This window comes from Tupaia chinensis, unplaced genomic scaffold (genome assembly GCF_000334495.1).
Source record: "Tupaia chinensis unplaced genomic scaffold, TupChi_1.0 Scaffold143748_1, whole genome shotgun sequence".
Classification (NCBI taxonomy): Eukaryota; Metazoa; Chordata; class Mammalia; order Scandentia; family Tupaiidae; genus Tupaia; species Tupaia belangeri.
In genome coordinates, this window is record NW_006203597.1 from 174,058 (window position 1) to 194,491 (window position 20,434).

Sequence of the window (20,434 nt, forward strand, 5' to 3'; positions counted from 1 at the left end):
GGTTTGGAAAGTTTTCTTCCAGGATTTCATGGAATAGATTATCAATGGCCTTATGAGTCTCTTTGCCTTCTAGGATACCAATTATCCAGATGTTTGGATGTTTGATGGCATCTAGTATTTTTCGTACATTATTTTCATTTTTGGGGGGGCAATTTTCTCAGTCTTTGTGGTGAATTTTTCTAGGCCAGAGGGTCCATCTTTTACATCTGAGATTTGATTTTCTGTATGATCTAGTTTGCTTTTAATACTTTCAAGAGAAAGTATTGTAGCCTTCATCTCTAACAGATCAATTTGACTCTTTTTTTATACTGTGTATTTCCTCTTTTAGATCTTGCAAGAATTTCCTCACCTCCTGGAATTCATTGGCTACTTTCTCCTGCCTCTTCTGCAGTTCAATGTCTCTCTTCTCTCCCATCTCTATCAGTTCTGTCACTATGAATATTATAAATTCTTTATCAGACATTTCCATGAGTTTGATTGTACTGTCTGAGGATGAAGAGAAGTTATTCTTTTCCCTTGAAGAAGAGGTATTTTCTTGCTTTCCCATATTTCTTATGAACCTGCAATGATTTCTAGTCATCTGACGGATGGTGTGTTTCTTCCGAATTCTTGGAGTTCAATCTGGGCGTTTAAAGGCATGCCGAAGGAGGTAATCTGCAATCTCTCTTCTGTTCTGTTTTCACTCTTTGTGCATCAGATTCAGTGGGAACAGAGGAATATTCTGACCCTAATCGTATTCATATGTTTGGATCCTGTTCACTTGGACCTGTCTAGACACTTAGTGGTAGAGTCCACTAGAAATAATTCTGGAGGGGGAAATCTCAACAGAAAATTTTCATTTTTGGTCAAGGAAAGCAGTATTTCACAGCTCAAGTTCAGTATCCATCTCAGAATGGGCCTGACCTGGGTTTGTGCCTTCCCCACTAGAAATTATTCTGCTGGGGAAAGTCTCAGCATAAAATCTTCATTTTTGGTCAAGGAAAGCAATATTTCACAGTTCAAGTTCAGTATCCATCTCAGGATCCCATTTTTTTTTTTTTTAAGAGTGAGAGTTCTCAGAATTGAGATCAATAAATTCTATAGGTGAATAATAAAAACTTGATATAACTAATCTATGCTTTAAGGGGTCAGGACAGTGGTTACACTTGGCAGACGATACCTGGGAAGTGATTTGAGAGAGAAGTTTCAAGGTGATGGTTTTGTTTAGCTTCTTGATCTGCATGCTGGCTTGTTTGGAAAATTCTTGTTTGTGAAAACTTATCAAGTTAAAGATTTGTCATATGAGTGCATATGAGTGATTTTCTAAATGTGTATTATACTTCAACACAACTTTTTAAAAAATCCAATGGTGAGGGGGGAAGCAGATGGTGTAGTGGTTAAGAAGCTGGACTCCCATATAGCTAACCACAGTTGTGAGTCCCAAACCTGGCAGCTTAAACACACACCAAGCATGTGTGAGAATCCCAAGAGGAGAATGGAAGAGAAGGGATCGTGGTGCGGCCATCCCTGGGAGAGGAGGGGTGATTTCTGTCTCTCTGTCACTCTGTCTCTCTCTGTCTCTTCAGTGAGCACATGTGCCCAATAGCAAAAATCTCTCAAAAAGAAAAATCTTATAGGTTGGGGCCAGGATGTATCATATTCATTAAGGCACTGAATCCCACATGGCTGACTCCGCAGTTCAAGTCCCATTGCCAGAGGCATTAGAAACATGCCGGCATGTGTGCATGTGTACCCAAATTCTAAGAGAAGAATAGAAGAGAAAGGATTGAGGTGTGGCCATACCCCTGGAGCAGGGGATGATTTCTCACATTACATAGTTTTCTCAGTTTCTCTCAGGTGAGTGCATGCACCCTGTCACAAAAAATATCTTAAGGAAAAAAAAAAATCCTGTGATCAGCAGATGGTATAATGGTTACATCATTGGACTGCCACATGGCTGACCACAGTTCAAGTTCTGGACCAGCAGTTTGAAACTCATATTGGGCTCATGTACTTGCATGCTCAAAATCCAGAGAGGTGAGTGGAGGAGAACGAATTATGATATGGCCATCCTCCTTTCTCACTTTATTTTTCTTTGTCTCTCTGGTGAGTGCATTAAAGCATAATCTATAGCAAACTCTCTCTTAAGAAAATAAAACAGGGATCAGCAGGTGGCATGGTGGTTAAGGCAGTGGATACTCCCACATGTCCAACAGCAGTTTGAATCCCGGACCTGGTGGCTTCTTTTCTCACTTTCCCTCTCTTTTTCTCTCTTTCTGGTCAAATTAAAATAAATTAATAAACAAATGTCTCTGTCTTTCTCTGTCTTTCTGGCAAGCGAATATGCCCTACAGCAAAAACCTCTCAAAAAAAAAAAAAAAGAAAAAGAAAAGCATCCATGACCCCAGCCCAGGGAGGTACTAGAACCAGAAATCCAATAGAACAGAAGGAACATCTGCTTCATAAGGCCTGTGTTTATCTTTACCTGCAATGGCCACAGCTGTTCTTCTCTCTGACGTTTTTATTTCTGGGGCCACATCTCCCAAATCTGAATGCCTAAAACAATTTCAAAAGAAAATTACAATTAAAATAATGAAACACCAGTTTCACCCACCAAACTGGCTGCACATGAAAATCTCTTTTAAAAACTACCAACCCTGGGTCACATTCCAGATCCATGAACCAAAATCTCTGAGAGCCAGTCACGGGCATCACACTGCTTTTACAAGTGCCCTCAATGATTCCGACGTGCAGCCACAGTTGAGTAATACTGGCCTAGAAAAACCAGCATGCTCAAAAACTGCTGGCTAGAGCACAACGCAGCCATCAGAAAGACATGAAAGTATACATACCCTTTGACCAGTAACTCCACTTCTATCCTAAGGAGATAATTGAAACTCAGTTACAAAGATGCTGATGCAAGCTTTAAATATAAAAGTGAAAAAAATGATGCCTTTTAAAATCAAAGTCCAATACCAAGGAGTTATGGTCATATCACATTCTACAGCTGTTACAAAAAAATTCTATGGATTTATTTCTGTGGGTCAAGTGATACTGGATGACATATTATGGAAAGATGTTAGTATGTTAATAACTGGGGGAAAGGCGGTAACAGCAGTATGTATAGAATGCTTACAACTTAATTAAATTATGCAGATTTAGCCACAGGTATATATAGAGAGATCCAGAGACTGTTCATCAAGTCAATAGTGTGGACAGGGAAGGGCAACCCTCCATTTTTATAAGTAGGTTTTATAGCTGTATCCATTTAAGAATAAACTATCTCGGGGTATCACAGAAAGGAGCAAAGGAGTCAATCTATTGAGATATCTGGCAGGATTCAAGGTTCTCCCTGCAATAGGAAGACATACTAAGGGAGGGAAGAAGCCACAACAGGACTCACAGAGACACCTGGACTCAGAGGTCCCAATATGAACCATGATTCCTAAATGCATGCTCATGTGCACGTGTGGAGGCATGCACAAGCAAATGTGTACACATCTGTTTCTGAACTCTGCCTCCCAAAAGATTCAAGAAGCAGACAATGTGGTGGCAACAAACTTCAATACTATGGCACGCTGACAGAGGCAAAAGCTCCTGTGAAAGCCGTCAAGTCAGGTTGAGGCAGAAAGAAGTGCTCAGGAGTCAGCATGCCAGGTCCCACTGACCAGATCTGGGGCAACAGGAACCCTAACATAATGAAATCTAAACCTACTGAAAATGGGAATTCATGAGTCCATGCAGATAATACATAGATCAGTAAAGGGCAAGCAAGAACAGGTCCCCACTCACAACAGAATGCTGACCATGTGGGTAAGCACGGCAGAAGGGACAGTATCCTTCACTTTTCTTTTAATTTTTACTATAGGGTGCACGTGCTTGCAGAGAGATAAAGAGAGAGGAAAAGTAAGAAAGTGCATCCTCCCCCCGCCCCCGGGGAACAGTCACACCACAATCCCTACCCTTCTGTTCTCCTTTCAGGACTTTGGGCATGCATACACACATGCCCAGCATGTTTCTTAAGCCAACGGATCTGAAACTCAAAGCGTAATTGGCCATATGGAATCCAGACTCCTGAACCACAATGCCACAGGCTGGCCCAGAGTATCCTTAACCACCACAATGGGGACTAGCTCAAATGAAAACAGACCTCAACAATGCTACTCAAAAAAAAAGTCGATGAGGAGCAAGTCTGTACCCAGAGTTAAATGGATCCTCTGAGACATATTCAGTGCCAGGGAAAAAAACAAGAGTAAGTCCACTACAGAGCTTGGGCTGTGCTTTGACTGGGTAACTAAGGGTTCCCTTGATGACAGGGACAGGTGGCCACATATGCCCTGCTTTGGTGTCCTGACACAGGGCACACTGTCTGTGCGGTATTCTGGCTGAGAAAGCAATACCCTGAGCTACCCACAGGTGAAACCTGGAGTGATGCACGTGGTATTAGAGAACAGGGTCACTCTAAAGTGTGAGTGTCCGAAAGACACTCAAAGACTGAGAAGACATCCCAGTTGCAAGGGTGCTACAGGCACCTGCAAACCAAACTTAGTGCCTGACCCTAGAAGGTCAAAGAGGGAGACTGGAGAGTCAACTGACAAAACTGAGTGCAGGCACCAGCAGAGTTGGCCTGCTGATGCCATTGGGAGGTGACAGAGGAAATCCCTATTCTCAAGAGGCTGACAGTGTTGCATGGGGAATGAAGTATAATGATGAGGCACCATCCCTCTGCTACCAAACCAATGTCTGTGTCACCTCAGAAACATGCATGCTGAAAACCAAACCCCCTATGCAATGGTATTAGGAGGTGGGGCTTTGGGTGGCAATGAGGTCATGAGGGTGGAGTCTTCACAGTGGGAGTAAGTGCCCTAATAAAGAGGCCAGAGGTGCTTTTTATCTCTTCTGCCAAGTGAGGACAGAAAGAAAGAAAAGGTGTACAAGAAACGAGCCTCACCAGAAGAGGACTTGATCTTGAACTTCTAGTTTCCAGAACTGTGGGAAGTGCGTTTCTGTTTATTCAAAGTTTATTTATTTCCTGAGAGAGACAGCTAAAGACAGAGAGAGAGCATAAGAACCAGAAGATTGGTAAATAATAATGGTAACCAATAAAATGTTACTGATGGGAAAGAATGAAAGAGGCCTTTGAATTTTTTAAGGACTTTTTTAAAATTTAACTTTATTTACTTACTTTAATTTAAATAGAGAGGGACAGAGTAGGGAGAGGAGAGAAAGAGAGAGAGAGAAAGAGAAGGTGAGAAAGCAAGGCGCCAGGTCCAGGACTAGAACCACAGTTGGCCATGTGGGAGTCCAGCACCCTTAACCACTACCACCTGCCAGCCCCCAAGGCCTTTGAATCTTTGTAGCTTATTTCTAAGCAGAAATCATTTCCAAACAAAAAATTTAGAACGGTAATAGTGGTGATACCTGGATAGTAGACATTAGCTTATTTTTGTCATATTTGAATAATTTTTCATAAACAAATGTTAATTTCATAAAAACTAATGGAGCTATTAAAATGGCAGCATGGGGACCTGCAGGTAGCATGACAGTTAAGGCACTGGACTCCCACATGGCCAACCATGGTTTAAGTTCCAGACCTGGAAGCTTACTTCCTTATTTTCCCTCTCTCTTTCTGTCTCTCTCTCTCTCTAGTGAGGGTACATGCCCTATAACAAATTTTTAAATAATAATAATAAAATAAAATATAATTATTTAAAAAAAAAAGGATGAAATGAGTTGGGAGAGGACCAGAGGAGATGAAGGGGTACCCTGAGATGACTGCTCACCTGGAGCCCTCCAACCCTGTTCTTCCCCAAGGTAGAATCCATGCTGGAGTCTAAAATGTGATGGGCCATGCTCCGAGAGTAACCAGTACAGTTCCTCCCCAAACCCTACTTGGTTCTCCCACAAGACCACAGATGTATGCTAATCAAACCACCCTTCCACAGGAATAAAAAAAATGCCAAGACTTCTGCTTGCTGTTCCAGCATGTTCCAGGTCTCTTCTCTGCCCAGAAGCTTTTCTCACTAAGGAATGGTCAGGAACAACAGCATTCACTGCAGTCATAGCTTCCTAGTCATTCTACAGAGGTGAGTGCAAAGCAACGTTCTGGCCTCATTTGACCCTGATATTAATAAAAATGGAAGGTTTTTTTGTTTTGTTTTGTTTTTAAATTTGCTAAAGGGCATACACACTCATTAGGGACAGAGGAATAAGAAGAAGATATCCCCCAGGAGGGATGGCCACACCACAATCGCTTCATCGCTTCTTCTCTATTCTCCTCTCAGGATTTTGGGCATGCACACACACACACACACACACACACACACACACAGACACACACACATACACACATACACACACCTGGTTTGTTTCTCAAGCCACCTGGTCTGCTACTCAAAACAGTGCCGTTAGCCATTTGGAATCCAGCCACCTTAACCATCACACCACTGGCTTGTCCTAAAAATGGGAGTTTTCATTGCTTCTCTTAACTTTTCTGCAAAGGATATAGATTGCGCTTATAATAAGAATAAACAAAAGTAGCCTTTAAAAAAAGGAGACAGTGAGGCTGGTTAAAACCAGCTCCCCCAAGGCCAAGGACATGGAGCCAAGGAACCCTAGGCAGGAAAGGGCACTGGTCAGCTGCCAGTGGTCCAGAAACAGGGGGCCTTTCCTGTGCAAACAGCTGTGCTCTCAGGCTGCAAGGCTAGTTGGGTGAGCAGCGTCCTGGCGGGAGCTTAGCCTCTGTCCTCTGCCCCATGCAGGATAGCAGAACTGAAAGCAACACAGCACAAAGACAACCTAGAGTGTGTGCTGATTTAGAACAATATGTGGATGTGCACATTACATGTTTCATTCCTGTCTACTAACCACTTGGGCACTTCATGCTGCCTGAGATGTACAAACTATGCATCGTGGGGTCAGCACTGCTCTCAGAGGCCCTGGGTTGTCACTGGAGGCAGGGTCACACCTCATAGGACTGCATGGCAAGCATCTCACATGTGCCTGACACCTCAAATCTTCATTAACAACCTCAGTGCACACACATCTTTTTTTTTTTTTTTTTCCTTTTAGAACACACATCTTTCAATGCTTTTTCTCAGGAAAAAGTCTGACCTCAGGAGGTTTTATTTGCAGATGGGCCTTCATTGAGGTTAATGGGATCTCACATGTGCCTGACACCTCAAATCCTCATTAACAACCTCAGTGCACACACATCTTTTTTTTTTTTTTTTTTCCTTTTAGAACACACATCTTTCAATGCTTTTTCTCAGGAAAAAGTCTGACCTCAGGAGGTTTTATTTGCAGATGGGCCTTCATTGAGGTTAATGGGGTCTTTAAAGGGCCTAATCTGATGGGACAATGCCCTTGTTAGGGGCCTGCTTTTTCCCAGCAGGAACAAGGAGAAAAGGCCAGGTAAGGCCCAGGGCATTCCCTGAACCCAACCTGCAGTACCTTGATCTGGCACCACCAGCCTCAGAACCGTGAGAAAATAAACTTCTGTTGCCCTGGCAGCCCAAGGAGACCATGATGACACCCAAAACACCCTGCAAGGTGGAGAGAGTTCAGAGAGGTCAACTGGAGGGATTTGCCCCATGTCACCAAGTGAGCTAACAGAGCTTGGGGTCCTTTCTTGTTCATTATCTTGAGGCTCAGAGAGGTTCTAGGTAACTTAAAATTATAGCTAGTATTATGAAAATTGTGAGAACCAAACATCTGCCAGCTCCAACTCCAGTACCCTGGAGCACAGGCCTGCAGCCTGAGGCCTCCTACATCTGTGCCAGTCAGAGCCACAGCAACTCAAGCCCAACAGCACTTCCAGTGGACCCAGACTCAGCAGACACCATTGCAGGGCAGTTCCTGGAACTACTCATATGATTATTGTTTCCTGATTCCAAAAATAAGGTAAACACAAAATACAGAAAAGTATCAAGAAGATGCATTCACTCAGTCCTGTCAAACTTCTGACAGTTACATCTGTATTAACCCACCCTCTCCAGCCTGATCTATGCTGTCATCCCAACCCATTCTCCCAATGCCGTAAGTACCTTATTCCACATACCCCAGGTTACTCCCTTATTAGCGGCTGTTAGTTTCATCTCCTGGGGCCCAATTGGCCCTCTGCGTATTTCTTTAATTTGCACATTTTCACTCTATACACTCTATCTCTGTATTCACTTAGCTAATCATGAATATTGTTCCATGTACTTAACAACTCTGGAAAACATTCTACTTTTAATGTCAGAGGTAATGTGAAAAAGTTAAATAGTCTCTTGAGGGCATTCAAAATATATGTGAAGGTGACCCTAAAACATGGAGATAAGTGACTCTTTAGCAGCAAAACTAACATGAGACCCTGTGTAAGAGAAGGTTGCCAATACATGCTTAAAAATAGTAAAATGAACAAACAGCCCCCAGGATGGTGCGGTCATGCCTGGATTCCTGTATACTATTCTCCAGGACAGGAGTAACCCCACAGGGCCAGGGTATCCACAGCTCATCCCTGTTTTTTCTGACTGTCCAACACAATCACTGGAACCACCACATCTGTCCTACAGCAGGAAAGGCATTCCTAGCCCACAGGTGGTCTCCTGGACCACACAGCCTACAAGTACGAATCCTTTACAAGGAACAGTTGCTCAAAGTGCTATCATCTTCAGACATCTCTTATAAATCTGTAAGGCAAGGCCCACACATCATCCTCCTGCAACCACAGGAGCACAGCCTGACTTCAGCTTCGTCCAGAGGACATCAAGGGGAGGATGCCTGTACTGAGACCAGAATCCAACATTTCTGGTTGCGCTTCAGCAACTAAATCTCTATCAACTGTAATATCCCTGATTGTAACCCTCCTCCCACCCGATCTCCAAAGTGTTGTTGGTTCCAACTTGCTGCAGCTCTGACTGGTGTAGACATAGGAGGTTTCTGCATATCTGCATCAAGTATTACTTTAAAAACTGCTTAGCAGGGCTGCCAGATGGTGTAACAGTTACATCGCTGGACTCCCATATGGCTGACCACAGTCTGAGTCCCAGACCTGGTGCCTTGAAAATCACACCAGCCATGTATGCATGCATGCCCAAGATCCTGGGAGGAGAATAGAGGAGAAGAGATTGTGGCATGGTCAAACCTCCTGGGGCAGGGGAATTTTTAATTTCCCTCTCATTATCTCTGTCTCTCTTTCTGCCCTGTGATAACACACACCCTAAGGCAATAAAAAAAGTATTTATGTGTGTGTGTATATATATATATATATATATATATAGGTTTTTTCAAACTTTTTAGTAGGGCCAGCAGACCCTGTAGCTTGAAAATCACACCAAGTGCATGTACATGCATGCCCAAAATCCCAAGAGGAGAATGAGGGACAAGGAATTACAGTGTGACCATTACCCCAGTGAGTGATTTCTTACTTTCCCCCCTCCAGCCAACACATGTGCCCTATAGCAAAATAAATAAATAAAAACCGCTTAGCTGGGCCTCAGTTTCCTCATCTGTATAATGGAGATAATAGTAGTTATTTCAGTGTTCCTATAAAGACTAAAGACCAGGACCAGCAGATGGCATAATGATTATGTCACTGGACTCGCACATAGTCGACCGTGATCGAGTCCTGAACCCAGTGACATAAACACATTAGGCACAAGTGCGTGTGTGCCCAAGATCCTGAGAGGAAGATGGAAAAGAAGGGATCATAGTGTGGCCATCTCCACAGGGGGTGACTTCTCCCTTTCTGTCTGTCTCTCTCTCTCTCTCTCTCTGTCTCTCTGAAAGTACACACATCTTATAACAAAAATCTCTTTAAGGAAAAAAAAAAAAGACTAAATACTTAATACATACAAAAGCACGTAGAATAGGTCCTGACAGCACAATGTTAGAAGTAGGCAAGTCTAAATTTAAAAGAACATTTCCTGGGACTAGGAAGTCTCTGCAACTATGATGTAAATAAGAGGCCTTCCCTGGGCTCTTCCAGTTTTCTCAACCCCTGCCGGTCCTCCCATCATTCCCAGTTCACGGAACTCATTGGGAAGCTGCTGACTGGTCAAACAGCCCCAGATCCCTACAGGCAGAGCTACCACAAAGTCTCAGGCCACCAGCAAAGCTAGGTCCCTTCTATGGAAGCCATAGCAGGTACTGAGTGATCTGAGGGCTCAGGTGGACTTCTCCCAGGAGTAAAGGTACTTACTGTCCATTTTTTTTAAATACTCACTGGAGAGATAGGCAGAGAGGTGAGAAAGAAAGTGAGAAATCACCCCCCAAGGGGATGGTCATGCTGCTATCCCTTCTCCTCCATTGTCTTTCTGGGATTTTGGGCACGCATGAATGCACACACACCCAGCATGATTTTCAAGCCACCAGGTCTGGGACTCTAACCACAGTCGGTCATGTGAGAGTACAGCAATGTAACCACTATGCCAACTGAAGGCCCCAGGTCCTACCTATTTGAGTTCGGTAGCTTATCCTCCTCAGCACATGGATTATGGGCACTACTCCTCCTCCTCCCAGCACGGCAGCAGCTTCATCTTTCATTCAGTATGAAGAGTCTGGGGATTCCAGGCTAGGACCTGGCCCATTAGGACAGGACAGACCTACATAAAAATGCCCAGCTCCGCTCTCCCCACAATGTAATGGTGTTGAGAGACAATCTTTCTGTACAGGGAAGGGAGAAAGTTAAAACAAAATCTTAGGTATTTTTAAATGCCTAGTGGATGTTAATGAGAGTGCTCTTAGCTGCCCCATGGATGAGTCCTAGAGAAGTTCAAGGGCAGCTGAGGTTGTAAAGGACAAGCAGCTGAGGAAAGAACCTGATCAGGTCAAGAGGGAGGAGGGGAAGAAGAGACACCAACTCTGGGTCCATAGAGGAAATACTGTCCTTTGGTCTGAGGTCCAGTGATAGTTGTTTATCAGCCCTCTCCAGCTACAGTCCTGGGAAGAATTTCAAGGCTACTGTTGGGTGAATAAAACAAGCTACAGGCAGCCTGACAGCACTCATGCGAAAACATAGCAAAGGACCCAGCTGCTGTGGCACAGGGTAACATAAGTATCCTGCAAGGCTAAAGGTGCATGTGAGCTCTGTGTGTTCAGATCTCCAGGTTAGCCTAAAAGCACACTGGGTGCCCAGAATACCGACAACCTGGAGGGCTGGGGAAAGGTGACCACAGTGTGAAGAGACCTGTCAAAGGTGCTTCACTCTCTCTCTCTACAGATACCACACATGCATACTATCACTAAACACCAAAGCAAAAAATAAACATAATATGAAAATGCAAAAGAATGGGACCAGTAGTTGGCGTAATGGCTATATAGTCAACCATGGTTTGAGTCCCATACCCAGTAGATTAAATTCATGCCAGGCACGTGTGCGTGTGCACCCAAGGTCCCGAGACGAAAATGGAGAAGGGACTGCAGCGTGGCCATCCCTCCTAGGGAGTGATTTCTCGCTTTCCGTCTCTCTGTCTCTCTCTGTCTGGCGAGAGCACACACCCTATAGCAAAAACCTCTCCAAAAAAAAAAAAAAAAGAACCTCTGACTTAGATGATAGCTAACACCACAGAAAGAGGCACGGCCATGCAGAGAGCAAGTGCTAGAATAAGCAGAGGTGATCCAATGATCAAAGAGCAGATGGAGGAAGAGCTGTAGGCACACACAGGTCCAGGTGCTCTGAGAAAGCTCTAAGGGTTGAGCTAAGAGATGGTGAGACCGGGTCAGGATGGGCAAATGGTGACAGGGCTGTCTCCTGCTCCCCTTTGTCCCTTTACACTGCTGCCCATGGGTTCCGTGAGAGCACCAATACAACCCCCTGCAGTGGGTGGTGACCAGAGCCCATGAGGAAGGCCAGCTGGCCTCCTCATCAGCTTTTTCCCCCTGGAGCGCCAAACATGCTGGGCTGCAGGCAACTTCTCAAACACACCTCTCCTTCAATGCTGTAGTCTCACCACTTCCTTTATCCCAATATCTCTCATATTTTTAAGGTCCTCTCAAAAATGGTCAGGATTTCTTTCCTTCGTAGCTCTCTTATAGAGATGATCACTTTTAAAGAACCTAGGATTTGGAGGCTTATCTCTGAACACCCTTCCAAATCATGGCTCCCATTCCACCCCTGCTCTGTAGCTCAAGCTCGCCTAGTACAGTATGAGAGTGTTTGCTACGGGTCTTACTGAGACAGGCCAGAGGATCTCGGGAAACACTGTCTCCCCTGCCAGACTCTGCTCCACCAGGAAGGCAGGATGGACACTTGGGAGTCATATCTGCAGATGTGGACTGTCCCTACATTTGTACATACCATAATAAGTACACAGTTTCCCACCTACAGTGAAACAAAGTATAGTAAAGGTTTTATGACTTTAGCTTTGCAGTGAATACCTCTTGAAAAACATAAGCCACCACAGAATGCAGACTCAGGAGGGTGGCACATGAACAGCTAGAACTGCAAATACAAATGCCACCCACTACACGGACATGATTCAGGCTCTACTGGCTCACAGAGTCACCACGTCAAGGAAACGAGAGCTTTATACCAAACACAGCATGGCTTCTAAAAGCCTCCTGCAGCCCCCCACATTCAGGCAGCTTTCTCATGCTGCCTAGAGCCCATCCTGCCTCACCCTTCCTGACAAGCATGCAGAATGCAATGGGACCTTGAACTGGTGGGTCAGCCAGCCAGCCCTTCCCAGGGATGGGCTATTGCTTACTCTATTTATGAGGTCAAAGTACTGGGCATTCAGCTGACAAGGAAAAGGCCTGGTCTAAGAAGTGACCACTGCCCTAAGGCCTAGAAAGTTAACAGGCAGGTGGAAAGTGCCCATGACTAGGCTGGAGGTTGCAAGCCTGCATGTGAATTTACCTTGCTTCATCCAGGTCCACTGTGCTGAGCCCAATCACACCATGGCAAACTCAGGCCTCACATGTGAGAGACATAATACCCATGATCTCAACCCCAAAGGCCAAGCACCTTTGGTAACTGTTTAGGACAACTTGAACTGCTATCACAGTTACTAGGTCTAAGACCCCCTGAGTGAGAACAAGAAGAATTCTACCAACAAAACGGATGACCTTGAGACTAATTTTCCTGCTCTGTAAAATGAAGGTGTTTTAACTGTCATTCCCAGATTTCATGAGCAGTAAAATTACCAAAACAAAATGGTAATAAAGAATGAGGTGTTATTTTGTCCAGTGAGTTGTTTTTATTTTAATTACAGACTATGGGTGATACTATCATTTCCTAACAGGAAGAACATTTTAAGTCAAAAAACTAGGAGGGCGGTACTATCAGGATAAGAGTAGCCACCTAAGGCAGATGCCTACAGAGGGGATCCCTGCACCGCGTTAGGGGCTAGGGATATTCTGGGTGCGCCCTGACGGTGATGAAAACTAAGCCTAGCCTTCAACCCAGGGAGCCCGGAAGCCAGACACAAGGACGCCGGACGGAGTTGCAGCCTCTCCAGGCCTCCGCGGTGGCATGGGCCCACCCCCAGGCCTCACACGCTCCCGCGAACCCCGGACCCTGCACCCCGGGGGCCGCAGTTCCCGCTCAGCGTCCCCGGCGGACCCTACAGCCGCAGGCCTGGTCACATCCGCCCAAGGTCGACGGGAGAAGGAGAGGTACAGGCTGAGGAAGAGGGCCACCGGGCCAGGGGCCCGGCGTGGCTGGTGGGGCCTCGGGCCTGGTGGGAAGCGAGAGTCGGCTGGTGGGGCTGGCAAGGCCAGCGGAGCTGGCAGGGCGGCTCCCAGGGCGCAGGCCAGAGCCCGCTCGGGCCGCTCCCGGCGGTTGCGGTGGCGGCGGGACCGCGAGCGCAGCACTCACCCAGGCGACGCCATGAGCGCGGCGAGATCTCGGCGCTCCCGCCTCCTCTGCTTCCTCCGCGCGGCCGCGACTCGGGGGCAGCCCGGAGGGCGCGACCCACCGCAGTCGGGAGCCTGCGGGCCAGCCGCCCTTAAAAACTCCGGACCCAGGTCCGCGCCTCACCGCAGTTTGAGTGGAACTTCCGCAAGAAAAGCCCCACCGTTCTCTTTTAAAACGCTGGAGTTGGAAGGCGTTATTAGGCAAACAGTAACTTTCCTACTTCCTAATGGCAGTACTGTATTGGACGAGTTGCTGACTTTTATTAGGCTGTAAGAATCGCACATCGTGAAGCCCTAGGGAATGCGGGGCATTTTTGTTATTATTCTTATTGCAGTAGTAAAATGTAACGTTTCTGGAATAACTACAGTGGCATCTCACAGCGTCACCTATGAGCTGTAAGTACTTGGACCTGTAAACTTTTGAGCCTCAGTTCCTGCTTCTACAAAATGAGGTCCCAGAAAATACTTAATAAAAAGCTTTGGGCAGAGGCCAGCGGGTGGCATGGTGGCCATAGGCCACTGGATTCCACAAGGCGGATTCTGTGGCTTGAGCCCCCAGGGGCGGGGGCCTTGAAAAAATCCTGAGAAGAATAGAGAAGGGTTTGTAGCATGGCTGTACCACCTGGAGGGTTCTTCATCACTTTTCTCCCTCTCTGCTCAGCACATGCACCCTACAGCACAAGCAAACAAAAAAACCTCTGGACAATGTAACCAATGTTGATAGCATTTTTGTTTTTGTGTGTGTCATGCCATACTAAATATAAGTAATCATTTAATCATTATTTTATTATGTTTACTACCAACAAGAATACGAAAGAGTAAAACAGTGATTCAAACCCTCTGATCCAAAACCAAGGTACCTGGATTGGAATCTAGGCTCTGCAGTCCTGCTCTGGGAGCTCAGGCAAGACAGAACCTTTCCAAGACCACAGTTCCTATTTGAAAAATGGTGGTAGTAATAAGTCCTTTCCTCTCTGTGAAGATTAAATGAGTTAATATTTGTAAAGTACATAGTCTCTGCCCCTCCTGGGAGAATTGATTTAATACTTCTGAGCCTCCTTGTCCTCTTCATTGAAGTGGAAGCTTGCAACTAAGTTCAGAGGTAATTGATGGGACTGGTGACACCCAAAGTATGCAAATCCAAGTAGACCAGGGTTAGGAAAACTGGGGAGTGGCCAACCTAAGTGGCCTGACTAAAGGCAGTGATTGCTGCCGTGAGAGTGAGAGAGTTCAGATCACTTTTAAGAATAAACTTTGGGGACCAGCAGGTGGTGTGGTGGTTAAGGCACTGGACTCCCATATGGTCAACCGTGGTTCAAGTCCTGGACCTGGTGGGTTTTTTCGCTCCCTCTCTTTTTCTCTCCGTGTCTCTCTCTGGTCAAATTGAATAATGACAATTAATTAATTTAATTTAATAAATAATTATTTTTGAAAAAGGATAAACTTTAGGACCAGCAGGTGGCATAGTGGTTAAGGTGCTAGACTCCCATATGGCTGACTATGATTCTAGTCCCGACCCTAGAAGCTTAAACTCATGCTTGGTGCATGTGCATGCATGGCCAAAATCCCGAGAGGACAATGGAGGAGAAGGGATGGTGGCGTGACCATCCCCCCTGGGGGGGGGATTTCTCGCTTTCTGTCTCTATGTCTCTCTCTCTGTCTTTTGGGTACGTGCACATGCCCTGTAGCAAAAGTCTCTCAAAGAAAAGAATAAACTTTGTTTTGGCCAGCAGGTGGCCTGGTTGTTAGGGACTGGACTCTCACATGACTGACTGTGGTTTGACCTTAACATGATTTTTAGCATTCCACTGCATAGTGGACATACATACACATACATATACACATATACAATACGAATACATATACATACATATACACATGTATTTGTACATATGTATGTGCGCATATATATAGATATACAAGTATACATTACACATCCAAATACATACACATATATGTACAAATTGCCCTCCCAGCACAATCACCAACACTGAATGATAATGTGTTTCCCAAAATGCTCTCTGTATTGTATAATTTTTTTAAATCATTGCCAGTTTAATAAACTATAAACAAAATTCCAAAATTCTGAGAGGAGAATGGAGCAGAGGGCCTCATGGCACAGCCATGCCCCCAGGGGGTGATTTCCAATTTTCTGTCTCTCCAGTGCACAAGCCCTGTAACAACAACAACAAAAAAAAACAAAAGCAAAAAAAAACAAACAAACAAAAACAAAAACAGAAAAAAACAAGAACTTTGGCAAAATAGCAGATCAGAACAACAACAACAAAAAACCAAAAGCAAAAAAAAAAAAACAGAAAAAACAAGAACTTTGGCAAAATAGCAGATCAGAAAGCTTCAAGCTCTCCTTTCCCAGAGAAGCATGGAGAAAACAACTAGAAGCTATCTCAACCAATTTTGTAGGAGCTCTGAAAAAGTCAAGGGTTTATAGCAACCAAGCAAACACTCAAGCAAGAAAAAGCCATCTTGAAAAGACAGGAAAGTTTTGTGGCATTTTTATTGGCCATTTTCCACCCTTCTCCAGCGCAGTGACCAATTTGGTTTTGAGCAAGTTGCAGCCCTTTTCCCAGTTTCCCTTTCTATGTCCCCTTGAGCAAGCAGACCTTATTGTATAGTACTCATCCTACAACAAATGATAAAAGATTAAATAAGAGGATGCTACATAGAACTTAGAGGCAAAAAAAGATGTAAAGTTCTCTAGTAAAGGGCAAACAGGTGACAATGAAGTTAAGATGCTAGCCTATTGTGTGCTTCAAGGCCCCACCCAGCAGCTTAACAATCACGCCAAAATCCCAAGAGGAGAATGGAAGAAAAGGGACTGTAGTGTGGTCACCTAAGGAGCACTTTCTCATTCTCTTTCTCTCTCTTCCTCTCTCTTCCTCTCCCTCTTTCTCTCTCTCTCTCTCTCTCCCCCTCCCCCCCATCGCCCCTGGCAAACACATGAGCCTTATCATAAACTTAAAAAAAAAAACAAAAACCCTCTCCAATAAAGAAAAATACTGGAGATCTGGCAAATATAAAAGCCAGTATTATTGTAAAACTGGTTTATAACTCTTACTTTTTATTTTCAGCAGGACTTAAAAGACAACTGCATAAAAACAATACATTTTAAATGTATGTCACTGGGTATACAATGCACAGAGATGTGATTTGTGACATCAAGAGCATGAAGGGGAGACAAAGTAGTTTTTTGTATGAAACTGAAATTAAGGTGGTATTGGGATCAGCAGATGGCATAATGGTTACATCACTAGATTCCTGCATGGTTGACCATAGTTCAGGTCCTGGACCCGGCAGCTTAAAACTCACACCAGGGGTGTGTGCATGCATGCCCAAGATCCCGAGAGGAGAATGGAGGAGAAGGGATTGTGGCGTGGCCAGCCCCTGTGGTGTGTGGGGGGGGATTTCTCACTTTCTGTCTCTCTGTCTCTCTGGCAAGTGCCCATGCCCTATAGCAAAAATCTCTTTAAAAAAAAAAAGGAAGAAATTAAGGTGATATCAATTCAGAATAGATAGTTATAATTTTAGAATGTTGCATAATTCCTATGATAACTGTAAGGAATGGGCCGACCACACGAGAAAATGGAAATGTAGAGCTTTTATTGGGTGCACTTCTGGGAGAGGTTCGCTGGTCCGACAAAAAGGGAGAAAGACAACTAAAAAATAAAATAACATAAATAAAAAATAAAATAAAAGGGAGAAAGACTGAGGGAGACAGGCCAGAGAATTTGTGCATTGGGGCGGAGTTTAGAGATTTTTATAAGGGTATAGGGGGAGTGTCTTAGAGGTAGCAACAGTCCATATATAGTAGAGGTTTAAGGGGAGAGCAGACTAGTGTGCCACATAACGTCTGGTGACATATGCAGAGTACAGTCCTGTGTGTAGAGTGCCATGTGTGAACAAAGCTCATGTGCAGAGTGGAGCACATGTGTTACAGCCAGGTTAGATCTGAATGTAGTGCAGGTCTCATGACAGACTAGCTCTGGGTTGTGTCACTAGACTGTGGCATGCATCTAACCTCCACATCCGAGCTCTCCAGGCCTCTGGCCTAACAGTATCCATGAAGGAAATATCTGTAGAATATAGTGAAAACTATGCATAAGAAGACAATAACTACAAAAAAAATCAACTGGACACAAAAGAAGGTAGTCATAAAATAAACGAGAAATGAAAAATAAATAGCGAAATGGCAGCTCCAGTTCCTCCTTATCAGTAATTACTTTAATGGCAGAATGGCTCCCACAAAGAAGGGTGGCAGAAGAAGGTCTGTTCTGCCATCAATGAGGTGTTGACCCGGGAATACACTATCAACATTCACAAGCGCATCCATGGTGTGGGCTTCAAGAAATGTGCCCCTCAGGCACTCAAAGAAATCCGGAAATTTGCCATGAAAGAGGCAGGGACTCCAGATATGCACATTGATACCAGGCTCAACAAAGCTGTCTGGGCCAAAGGGATAAGGAACGCCCCATGTCGAATCTGTGTGCAGTTGTCCAGAAAACAAAACAAGGATGAAGATTCACCCAACAAGCTCTGCACTCTGGTGACCTATGTACCTGTTACCACTTTCAAAAATCTACAAGCAGTGGGACCAGCAATTGGCGTAATGGCTATGTCATTGGACTCCCATGTAGTCGACCGCGGTTTGAGTCCTGGACCCGGTGGCTTAAACTCACACCAGCGCATGTGCGTGCGTGCCCAAGATCCTGAGAGGAGAATGGAGGAGAAGGGATTGCGGTGTGGCCATCTCCTCTGGGGAGGGGGGGTGATTTCTCGCTTTCTATCTCTCTGTCTTTCTGGCGAGCCCACACACCCAATAAGAAAAAATCCTCTCAAAAAAAAAAAAAAAATCTACAAGCAGTCAATGTGGATGAGAACTAACTGCTGATTTTCAAATAGTTATAAAATAAAACAAAACAAATAAACAAAAAAAGTAATTACTTAAATGAAATGGATTCAACTGCTTGAAAAAAAGGCAGAGACTAGTAGAGTAGGTTTAAAACAACACAAAATGAAAACACTATTTAAATGCAGACAGTTCCCAATTTATAGTGACTCAACTCATGATTTTTTCTTTTCTTTTTTGGAGAGGTTTTTTTTTTTGCTATAGGGCATGTGCGCTCATCAGAAAGATAGAGAGAGACAGAGAGACAGAAAGCTAGAAAACACCCCACAGGGGGGATGGCCACGCCACAATCCCTTTTCCTCCATTACTCCTCTCGGGATCTTGGACACGCACGCACACACACCCGGGATGAGTTTAAGCCACCGAGTCCAGTACTCGAACGGCAGTTGACTACGTGGGAGTCTAACAACATAGCCATTATGCATAACTGCTGGTCCCTACTCATGATTTTTTTTAAAGAGTTTTTTGTTATAGGGCGTCTGTGCTCATCTGAAAGACAGAGGGAGACAGAGAAACAAAAAGCGAAAAATCACCCCCCATGGGGGATGGCCACTCAGCAATCCCTTCTCCTACATCCTCCTCTCAGGATCTTCAGCATGCATGTATGCGCACCAGGCATGAGTTTAAGTCACAAAGTACAGGATTTGAACTATGGTCGACTACGTGGGAGTCCAGTAGCATGACCATTACGCCATCTGCTGGTCCCTCAACACAATTTATTTACATTATGGTGCAGGGGATCTTTGCGTGATGTCCATAATAATAATAATAATAATAATAGAGACAACAGATGTCATCCTGGTTAAGGCATTGGATCCCACATGGCTGACTCAGCCATTGGAGTCCTGTACCCAATGGCTTGAAAAACTTGAGTGCATGTGTGCATTACAAAAATCCCAAAAGGAAAATGGAGGAGAAGGGATTGCAGCATGGCCATGAGACCTGGGAGATGATTTCTCACTTTCCTTCTCTCTGTCTTTCTCTATCTCTCTCCAGTGAGCACAAATGCCCTACAAGAAAAATCTCCCTGAAGGAAAAAATAAATTGGGGCCAGCAGGTGGTACGGTGGTTGAGGCTCTAGACTCCCCCATGGCAGACCACAGTTCGAGTCCTGGACCTGGAGGCTCACTTTCTCACTTTCTCTCTCTCTCCCTCTCTCTCTCTCTCTCCACTCCATGTCTCTCTCTGGTCAGATGTTTTAAAATAATAATAATAATAATAAATAAAAATCTCCATCTCTGAATCTGCTGACACTTCTGGGTTCAGATTCATGGCTGTGAAGCATCCCCCCTGCCAAGGCCCCCTCTTTCCAATCCTACTGCTAGTCAGGTAGGCAAAGTCTCTCTCTCTCTCTCTCTCTCTCTCATTTTTTTCCGTCCCTTACAGTTTTTTGGGCTTTTTTTGTTTGTTTTTTTACTCTTTTTAATAATTTGTCTCTGCTTCCATCCATCTAAGACAGACAGCATCTATGCATTTCCATCTCTGCCTCTACTGCCCCTTCATGCAGTGTGCACCACACATTTTTGCATTTATAACACAGTTTTATTTTCCGTGATATGATTTCTGGTTTTTTTTTCTCCTTTTTTTGTTCTACTGTTTACCTTCTCTTTTCTTTGCTTTTTCTTCTTCTTTTTCTTTTTTTTTTTTTTTTTTTTAGAGGTTTTTGTCTTTGGGCTTTTGCTCCTCAAAAAA

At 44.5% G+C, this 20,434-nt stretch overlaps 1 protein-coding gene across 1 annotated transcript in view; it reads right to left on the reverse strand.

Annotated features, from left to right (window-relative positions):
• URGCP (upregulator of cell proliferation) overlaps positions 1 to 13,888 on the reverse strand; it is a gene marked incomplete in the record, with an annotated part of 42,219 nt that extends 28,331 nt beyond the window's left edge. The window contains 3 exon segments of the mRNA XM_027766849.1: positions 2,465 to 2,535; positions 2,832 to 2,858; positions 13,781 to 13,888. Coding sequence (XP_027622650.1) covers positions 2,465 to 2,535; positions 2,832 to 2,858; positions 13,781 to 13,794 — 112 coding nt within the window.
• Between the last annotated feature and the right edge of the window lie 6,546 nt (positions 13,889 to 20,434).